Source organism: Malurus melanocephalus, unplaced genomic scaffold, assembly GCF_030028575.1.
Source record: "Malurus melanocephalus ecotype Western Australia unplaced genomic scaffold, MMel_1.1 scaffold_108, whole genome shotgun sequence".
NCBI classification, from domain to species: domain Eukaryota; kingdom Metazoa; phylum Chordata; class Aves; order Passeriformes; family Maluridae; genus Malurus; species Malurus melanocephalus.
Genome location: NW_026623340.1, coordinates 926,465 through 936,716, shown reverse-complemented (window position 1 = coordinate 936,716; position 10,252 = coordinate 926,465). Strand labels below are relative to the sequence as shown.

Sequence of the window (10,252 nt, the reverse complement as noted above, 5' to 3'; positions counted from 1 at the left end):
GTTTCACAGTGAAGGTGTTAGAATTAGCAGAGAAAGAAACAGAAAGAGAAAATTGCTGGAAAGCTTCATCTATCTCCTTATTGCCTCCTGAGATAGATTGTTCAGAGCTAAAGGAACACTAGACAYGAACCAAATCTCCTGCTGTCCTATATAGCTTTTACAATCTCCTTTTTAATAACCCAAACTGCAGGGTAGTCTGACTATTAGACAAGCCGTTCTTTTGAATTCTCTCTACAATGTGTATAGACATGATAAAAAAAAAAAAAAACAAAACAAAACAATTCTCATTAAAGCTGCCAATGCTGTTTCAAAGGCAGGTGGTTCGAAATGTTTCCTACACAAAGCAAAACACGTTTCTTGTGCATTACACGCTGCTTAATAGGGAGTGTAAGATTATACTGCTATGTTGTGTATAACACTGCATGTTAAATAATAGGATATTGTGAGTCGTGTTGGAAATATGTTTCGCATGAATATGGAAGATGTAACGATATGCGCTGAGCAATTTTCAGAAGTGCTGGAACACAGCCTTGTGTGACAACCTCTGAGCTAAAGTAGTTGAAAATAGCATCTGGAATTTCAGATTATACGCTCTCTGATCCTAACTGATTATTTTTTTCTAGGATATTGTTCAGTCAGMGTGTGGATGTATGAAAGATAAGATTTCTGCTGTCCTGTGGGAACACTTATTGTTTATGTTATAAATTAAGGATGGTAGGAATTGAGTGCTGTCAACATGMGTTTTCATTTTTTACTGAAGTCAGTCTTTTACAAGGAATGCAGGATTGATCTGACATAAAAATTGTGATATACAGCTCCATCYCTAAACTGCCTGTTCATATCCTTCTCCAAACCAGTTCTGAAAAGAACCCCAGCAACCTACAGAGGCCTAGTTGTACAAATTCAGAGTTTGCCATTCACAACAGCAGACACAGATTTTGGTCCTTCATTGATGTGAACATTTCACTCTATCTGTGCTTTTCACCAGCTACCAGAAAACCACATAAAGCATGGTAATCCAAGTTGTTGTGAATAAGTAGAGTAATCCATGTTATATTTTAATATGAACAAAAATGTTTGTATGCATCATAAACTGCTTTTAATGAAATAAAATGCACTCGAGTCTTCAGTATGCCTATYTTAATTTCCCCATCTTCTGCTTTAAGAAGTAATTACTTCCGTTTTGATAAATCAGCTTGTGCAAACAAGGTGAAAATTGATTATGAGCTGATTAAGTTAAATAAAATATTATCGTAAACACTGAGGTAATGTAGCCTGGCGGCAAATTGCTTATTCTTGAGAAGGTGAATTCTAAAAAYGTGTTTTCTGTGAGTTCCTGTTTCTCCTGAAAAGTGTCTATAAATGCAACAGGTGACATCACAGATAATTGACCTTCCATTTCATGGACCCAKAAACTACTGCAGTTTAACTTACATGACTCCAGCAGATATTAATGTATGCAAATAACGTGTTAAACACCTAGTTATCGCTCTGCTCATATTAGCTCTTTCACACTAATGATTTATTTTCRTTTTCTCCAGGATATAGACCTGCGRCTAACTGGATTTGATTTATACGAGGGGATTCTGCAGTAAATGGCTGCTCTCTTCATATTGCTGCTATGGAAAACAGAATTGTCAATAGGATGTAGTCTGATAAATAGTGCTGAGTGAAGATGCAGCTTCAATAAGTGTGAAATCAATGGAAGATACTTACCGCACGAAAAGCCTTTTGAGATTTTTCTGACAGGCACCTATTTAGGAAACTTGATCTGTTTCCTCCGGTCGCCCCGCGTTCTCACACCAGTGGATACAAATCAGATTTGCTTCACTGCAGTCACACAACTGATGTGGGACCATGGCCTTGCCAGGATCCGTGTGGCTGAACTGTGCGTGGAGAGCGACGGCGGCGCGCCTGCTGCCCACGGGATCCAACGCCGCCTTTGCTTTTTCTATCCTTGGATTTTTGCTCCACGCCGCAGCTGTGTCCTCCCAAAAGTTGGATGATACCAACCCGGTGGTGACCACCAACTTYGGCAAGATAAGAGGGGTTAAGAAGGAGCTCAACAATGAGATTTTGGGGCCGGTTATTCAGTTTCTCGGGGTTCCSTACGCCGCCCCTCCGACGGGGGAGCGCCGCTTTCAACCTCCCGAGCCTCCGTCTCCCTGGGCAGACGTCAAAAACACCACCCAATTCGCTCCAGTGTGTCCCCAGAACATTATAGAAGGCAGGTTGCCTGAAGTCATGCTTCCCGTGTGGTTTACCAATAACTTGGATGTAGTTTCCACCTATGTACAAGACCAGAACGAAGACTGCCTCTATCTAAATATCTACGTCCCGACTGAGGATGGTGAGTTGATAGCAGGCGAAACAGGGAGATCTTTTTATTTTCCTGTTCTACTTCCTAACAATATTAATTCACGTGTACTGGTAGCACGCATGGCTTTCTCTGTCTGCATGCCAGCTTTTTACATGTGTGCATGCTGCTTTTCTCTGTGTGCGTTTGTCCTTGCTTTTTGATTTTTTAAATTTTTTTTTCCTTTTTTCTGTCTACGCTCATTTTTTTTTTCTCCCACAGCACGTGTATTTTTTAGGTCAAAGTTGGTGCCTAATGCTCATTGCCACCCACTGACCTCTGGGAAGATGCATCAACATCTTTTCCATTGCATGTGCAGGCACAACAAGTTGAGAATCTTCCGCACCTAATAAAAGCAGGTCATAAATTTAAGTTAGATAGTGGTGTTGCATGCTCCTACTGTCTGTGACGGAGCTCCATGTTATTTTCTAGTCTTCTATTCATTTTTCAGTCAAAAGAATATCCAAGGAATGTGCCAGAAAACCCGGCAAGAAAATTTGTAGAAAAGGAGGTATGTATAAAGTGGACCAAAAAAAAAAAAATTAAAAAAATATCGGGGAGAGATCGAAACCTTGCGAAAGGAGGATGAGTAATGCAGGTAAAAGAGGCTGATTGCTGGTGCTGTGACCTGCTAGGGACTGTCTTGTCCTAATGCAGAGGTGTTTAAAGAGAGGACCGTGTAGAGCAGATGAGAAGATCATTTTTGTAAGGCCAGGACTTGGTTGCACTCGATCATCTCTCCCTTGCACTCTGTCCAGTGACAGCACTGGCAGCTTCTCTCGGTTCCTGGAGGTGCTGGGCAGAGTTTGTCGGTGGCACAGGGGGCTGGGTGTTGTGTGTGGATACAGAGCAGGGAGTTGTGCCCGGGGCTGGGCATTGACACCGCTGGAGGGGCTGGCACAGCTCACAGCTCTCCCTTCCAGTGCCATGACACCATGGCTGGGGACAATCACAGCAATGCTGGGCTGAGACCTGCCTTGGCACCCTCCAGGATACACCCTGTTTCCTTGGAACTGTGTTAACTTTCCTGAAATGTAGATGTGAATCTGTTTTTTTTTCCCTCTTTTTCGTTTACGCACTTCTCAAAGCGAGCGTTGATTTCCTTTATTCTGTGATTACAGCTCTCTTTGTCAAGCCCAAAAACTCTTAATAGGGGTGTAGGGAGCTGTTRAAATATTGTGACATGGTACTTTGGGAAACTAGGCTGCTTTTGGAAGCTTTGGAAACTTGGCTTCTACCCTTCTCGTGTTAAATAGTATGGGAGAGTTTGCAGATTTCTTTGTGAATATTTGCAAATTCCTGAAGCAGTTGACATGCAGCAGAAAAGGTCTATTTTGGTACTGATTTAAACGAGGCATTTGGTGCTAGTTTTGAAGGACCAGTTTTGTACTACTTCACACATTTGTTTTTCTTTGTTTTCTTTAAAATAATGTGTTACATTAGAGCTGGTCTACATACAAATTACAATGCTTTTTAGGATAAACAARGATTCCTGTGGACATGTGCAGTTGCCTGTTAGTTGTAWTYCATATTTTTTATATCCTGTTACTCYAAAACAAATACATTTTAGGAAAGTGYATAGCAGAAATGTTTAGAGTTGGGCAAAATGCAWCTCTGTAAATGCTGTATTAGGTTTTTAAGGCASTATCTCRGCTCTAAATGAAGGTGGCCTTGTTTCCAAGGCTTTAGCTCTTTCAGCTCCTAACTGCTGGTTGCAGCTAGTTGTTAATTATTAATTGTTAATTGTAGTTGCTCGATGTATGCCTTTTTTTTTTTAAGATGTCTAAATCCACTTTCAGCAACTTAAAGCAATTTGTGTTTAAAGTGTCAGGCTTTGAGGCATCTCCTGTTTTCTGCGAGGGAATTTTTGCTCTCTGCTGTAAAAGTACAATTGTTTAAGCTGGATTCCCAGAGCTGGAAAGGAAGATAATCAGRGTACTGTGAGCAACGTCACTTCTTCACACATCATTCAAGTTGGAATAACTGCTGTCATTTATATGCATTCAATTAATGTGCAGTGCTGCAGCAGTTATTACGCAGTTCATCAAGCGTGTGTAATTAGCTGAGCAACTTTCACTTCCTATCACCCAGACGCTGATTCACGAAGTCATAAATAAAGATGCAGATCCCCATCATTGTTCTCGGAAAGCATCTTTCATATGAGAGGGTATTAAAAAAAAATAACCAGAAAAATAGGAAAAATAAAAGGAGGGAGARCCCGGTAGCTGAGAAAGTCATGTTTATTGTCCTGTGGGCCTGGAGGAGAATAAAGAGAGTTATTTGAAATTCAGTAGGTACCTTTCCACTTAGATTCATTGCACACACAGCACAATAAAAAGCCTACCTTTTGCTGTTGACAAGTGCAGAGAGCTCCTGCATGCCTTCAGCTGAGATATCTGCAGTAATCTCTGCTCTCTGGGTAACTCACACTCTGCTCACCCSTGCATAACCTGAGATTCATCCTGGCCACAGCCAGGGGCAAAAGGAGTCCTGCTGCAGGACAAAGTTGCAGCAGCCACAGCTTGGAAATAACTTTGGGTCTGTATCAGAAAGAAAAAAGGCAAAATGTTCTCTCTTTTGCTGGATTTTAAGGTGGCAGTCATGGCACCACAATCAGTGGTGAAAATTTTTGGAAAGAGAAAATGTGGAAATCAGAGGCAGACTTTTACACCACCTTTTCAATTCATAAAGGATATATAAGATCAAAGTGACTGAACCAGCAACCATATGCTATTGTTATGTATGGCTTGATTTTTTCTTATTACCTGAAATAGATTGAATTAGATAAATAAATTGGTATTTTTACTTGTGAGCTGAGGGACATGGAAAAATTCAGAATTTTGAAGAACAGGGAGCAATGTGATTAAGATAGATGTAGAAATGAGAGGAGTTCTATCCATGAGTCATGCTGGGGATGGTAATGAGCATTATATCCATGACCTCCTGTTGGGATTTGGTTATGCCCCCAGCAGAGACTGCAGAATGATAGGATGAAGCTGGGTGAAAAGAAATGAGACAATTCAGCATTTTTTTTGCTAAATATGGAGGGCTGTATTTCAGTTATTTAACCTTCAGTTTACTGATTCAATAGATAAAGAATGAGCATCTGGTTTTTTTCATTCAGGTGCATGAAGGTCAGAGGCTGCTAATTCTGTTCTGGGTGTRCAGAAACCTGTGTTGGCAAGGGCTGGTTTTGGAAAATTGGAGCAAGGCATCTGAATAATTTTGTGTCACTTTTTTGAGTTTAGTCTCCATAACTCTAGATTTTAATAGACACTGGGTTATATTGCAGGTAACACCATTTTACTGATTGATATTAATTATGTTGTTGATTATGTGGTATTTCCTGACATACTTTTGCATCATTTCAAGGGATTACCTGGATAGTTTTCTACTGTTTGGCATTTCAGATCTCTAAGTTATCTTATAGTCAAAACACAAATATTTTTCTTGTGATACAGAATGACAGAGTAACTCCTTATCTCTTAGGAGAGCAGTGCATCCTGCTTTAGCTGCATTCCTGTTGTGTTTTAATACTCTATATTAATTTCTTTGGGTTTCAGTAGCTTGCACCAATAATTTTCTAATTTAGTGATAACTATATAAAGAAAATTTGAAAAGGATCACAAATATGACCAATAAAAGAAAGCCCAGGTGTTGTGTGCTCTGCACTTGGGATGAGAATATTCTCTTCTTAGGAACCTTCTAAAGCCTTCATATTGCCTGAAGATGCCTCAGTGTGGAGATGTGGAGGTGTAGGTGGCGTATTCCTCAATGTCATGGAGCCAGGCACGCGCAGTTTTTGGATAAATTAGTATTTGTAGGAGATTTAGGTGTAGAATAAAGAAAGAAATCACTTGATCCTCACTTTTATGTTTAGGAATTATCAGCGGCTCAGAGACCGCCCAATATCAGTGACTTCCCCACACGTGGATTCTGTTTCTCATTCCAGTCAGGGCAGAGAATAAATTTTAAATGCGGAGACTCATGATCTGAACTACCTCATTTGAGAGCGTAGGATTAGACAGCTCTATTAATATTTATGCCTCCTAATGGGCTACTTGATTTTCAGAGCAAAGCTCCCCACACCATCCTTGCCGGGTGATGGCTGCGGTTACTATGGACGCACAGGAGCAGAAACACACGCACACAAATATATTCATGGAGCTGGAACACAAATCACACTGCTGTAATCTCATCCTGCTTTGATCTCCCTTTGTTTTCAATAGAGAGTGTGTTGCATCCGTTGTGTTTTGTAAGAGGCTCTGATAACCTTAGGGCTTTAAGCTTAGCAATGTGAAATGTTCTTTACAAGTCTAAGCAGAAATGTCACCTGTTACCTTGTGTTTCTGTCGAGTGTTTGTTCCAATGCTCCCTTTAACTGCCCCAGAACTGTTTGCTCATCATCAAATCTTGGAAAAGAAAAATTAATACAACTTGAGCAGTTCCTGTGGTTTTCCTCATGTGAAGTTCTTTCTGCAAGCCCATCTCAGCTCTGAAATCAATCAGAAAAGGACTTTAAAATGTATATTTCTACTGGCAAAAGTTGCCAAYTGATTAGCAGAGTTCTTTCTTTTTTTTCCTAAATATGTAATTTGGAAAATAATATCAAAGTAATTGAAGCATGGATGGTAAATTGTAACAGATTATTCAAGTATTCCTTTTCCCAGGGTCATATGAATGAAAAATATGAAATCTAAGGTGTGAGCTTCCATCAATGCAGACAGAGCTGTGTCAAAATAAATTACTTTGTCAGTAGGGTAAGAACATGCCTTTGCAGACCATTTCCAGGGCTCTGGGTCCCTTGAGAGTGAGTGCCAACCCCCCAGAGCTGCCTTTGTGCATATTTTGGTGTATCTCAATCCTTTGTAAGGCTTTATATCTTCATTAGGCCATTTTGAAAATTCGTAATGAATTATTTGCCTGCAGTGCATTTGTGTCAGCAGTTTCCTGCACACATTTGAAGTTTCACCCCCATCCAGCCTTGCTGGCTCCTGGCTGGAGATCCTTCATCCTCATCCCCTGTGGCATCAGCAACCCCAAAARTGGCCCACACCCCCAAACTCCACTCCAAGACACCACAATTGTTCCATTTTCCTGCTCCTTTTTGAAGCCCTGTATTCCTGTTTTCCATTCCTCAGCCACCSCAGCAGCATTTCCTATTATGCTGGTAATACATGGAAGAAGATAATGAAGCAAACATTGTCTTGTACAGACCTTTTCATCCTTTCACAATCTAAAGCCGTTAGTGTCAGTTAGCAGCGYTTTTCAAAGATGTGCAGGAGGTTTATGTCATATTTGAAATAAAATGCTTAAAACTCTGATGTACTTTTCTCCAGCCCTCTTTCTGGGTGAGCCAGTGCTTGACAAAAGCAGACTTTGCAGACTGTATTTTAAGGCTCCAGTCATCTTAAATGCCATCAGCACTGGTCACAACCCCCTGTAAATGTCTGCTTGTTGGGGCTCTGGGCTCTTGCTGACCACACAGTCACGGTGCTGTCACCGCTTTGTTCATACACCTTGACAGTGCTYATAGCTCTAACAGGTCTTAAATTCCCATCTAATTCCATTCCTTGTCCATTATTTTACTGCTTGCTTTTCATTTTCTGCATCCTCCCCCACACAGGCTCTAAAATAGTGCTGCCACCCTGATAATGCTAAGTCGGATAAAACTGGTTTGTGCTTCTTCCCCCGGCCTTTGTTGGCTCGGGCTGGTTTTACTCAGTAAACATCTGTGAGATGGTTTTCCTTTCAATCTGTTAGTTTCTAATTTATCGTTTAGAGCCAGAACGGATAAATCTTATAAAAAAATAAGTGTATTTGTACATTTTCAGGAGGAACACTTGAGTAACTAATGTGGCTTTTGGATGACTATTATTGTCTGTCTTTTTAACCTCCCCCCCCGTATTATTCCTTTGCTCTTCTCTRTGTTAATGCTCTTCATCTCTTTGTTTCCTTATAATACACATGGATACAAACATTTTTTTGTATTCTTTGGATATTTTTAAGCTTGAAACATGATGCYTACATGTGTCAAACCATTCTTAAGGATCATCTCGCTTACAATGTTAATAATCTGCTTAAAAATTGGATATTGCTCCAGTATAATTTCTTTTTCTTTTTTTTTTTAGAAATTCTTTTCACTTACAATTCTTTAGTCTTCCTTTTTTTACTTACTTTATGATGTCAAATTTACATGTCTTCTCCACTTTGATATGTATGGTATTAATAATTATACTTGGCATTCAGAAATCAACTGCTTTAATGAGCTTACCACAAATGAGATTTGTTTTCGGGATATCAAACCATTTCCTTCTGTTTTAATATTAATATCTCTTATTTTACTTTCTCATGCTTGTAATAATGAGATTTATCCAAAGAAGAAGCAGCACTGAACAATGCAAGGCTAAGAGAAGTAGGACAAATCTGACTTTCAGCCATGTTTGCACCTTTATTCCAACACATTGCAGGGACCAGAGCAGTCTCTGGCTGGAATTGGAGCTTCCTCAGGACTCTTGCAGAAWTTGCAAGAGTGGAAATGGCACAGCCCAGGTGCTGCAGCTGATTTTCCCTTCCAGAGGTTTGCCAAAGTGCCTTGGAACCTTTCAGCAGCAGCAGTAAATCATGTTGCTAATTCCTCTGCGGTGGGAATTCTGTTAAAATCCCTTGGTGCTATCAGAGCAGGAATCAATCTGCCCTGGCAGAGTTTTCTACATGCTTTTTACCAGGGTGGATTTTGACTTTATTCACACTAAGAGTACAGTAGACACACAGCAAGTTTAGTCACAGAAAAGTGTTTGAAGAGAAAGAAAATTCCTTGGCTGAAAAACTGAGGTTTTTTTTAGCTGATGGGGCTCTGTGAGTAGTTCCTTTATTGAAATATCACAACCTTGCAGAGAATGCATCTTCTGCTGGGTTTCTATGTTATTTRGGGTATAGCCAATAGGTCTGACCACAGTTTGGAGGAGACCATAGGCAGAAGGACAGTTTTGTGTTGAAGGCACTGTTCGCATCTTCCTGCTCTCAACAGTCATTTACAATTGAGTGTCTTGTGATATGCTGAGCACTCCTGGAATCCTTAGATTTGGGCTGCATTAATGCCAGTGGATCTGAGCCTGAAGAGGCAAAGTATTGAGGTCTCTTATTATTATTTAATATTTAAGTAGTTTTTAAATTCTTATTTTATAATCTGTTGAAAATCATATATATAGTGCATATATATAGAGATAATTTAGTAAGGCATAAATGATAGGAGAGAGGCAGCCATTTATTATTTGTGTTTGTTTTCTGAGAAGCTTCCATKTATTAAATTTCCCGCTTTCTGTAAAGGCCTTCTTTAATTATTAGCTGAAAATCAGGTATTTATGTAATTACTATAATTATATCTACACATCTAGTGTACTTGCAATTATTTCATTAAAAATTGTAATTATTATACAATTATAGGGGATAATGACGCCCTTGTAACATATTGCAGAAGCCCTAATTAATGGTGGCATAAATGAATTGGAAGAGATCTTGAAGTTTTGAATATTGTTTTATCAGAAATATCAGAAGTGATTCATCCACATAATGAACTGGCAGTAAAACCCCTGCAAAGTTATTTTGAGAAAATATTCCACAAAGCTCATGGAGAAGGATTTGTCTCCATTGCCTTTCTGTCTTTACTCTCTGTTCTCAATGTTCTCACACCTAAAAGCTGTCTGCAGATTTTTAATGGAAAGGTGCATTGTGTAGGAAGAWGATTGCACAGCTTGCTGAATCTTTCTGGAAGGCTCAGCCCAGAGCAAGCACAGTTTGTACCTAGACATCCTTTTTCCAAACAGAGGCAGAAACTCACCCAACAGTTGGCTGAAGATGATGAAAAACCTTCACTAAATATAAGGAGGTTTTTTG

At 39.7% G+C, this 10,252-nt stretch overlaps 1 protein-coding gene across 1 annotated transcript in view; it reads left to right on the top strand.

The window, feature by feature from the left end:
* Positions 1 to 1,550: 1,550 nt before the first annotated feature.
* NLGN1 (neuroligin 1) overlaps positions 1,551 to 10,252 on the top strand; it is a 281,018-nt gene continuing 272,316 nt past the window's right edge. The window contains exon 1 of the mRNA XM_057369384.1: positions 1,551 to 2,350. Coding sequence (XP_057225367.1) covers positions 1,858 to 2,350 — 493 coding nt within the window. The 5' untranslated portion in view covers positions 1,551 to 1,857. The remainder of the gene's footprint in view (positions 2,351 to 10,252) is intronic.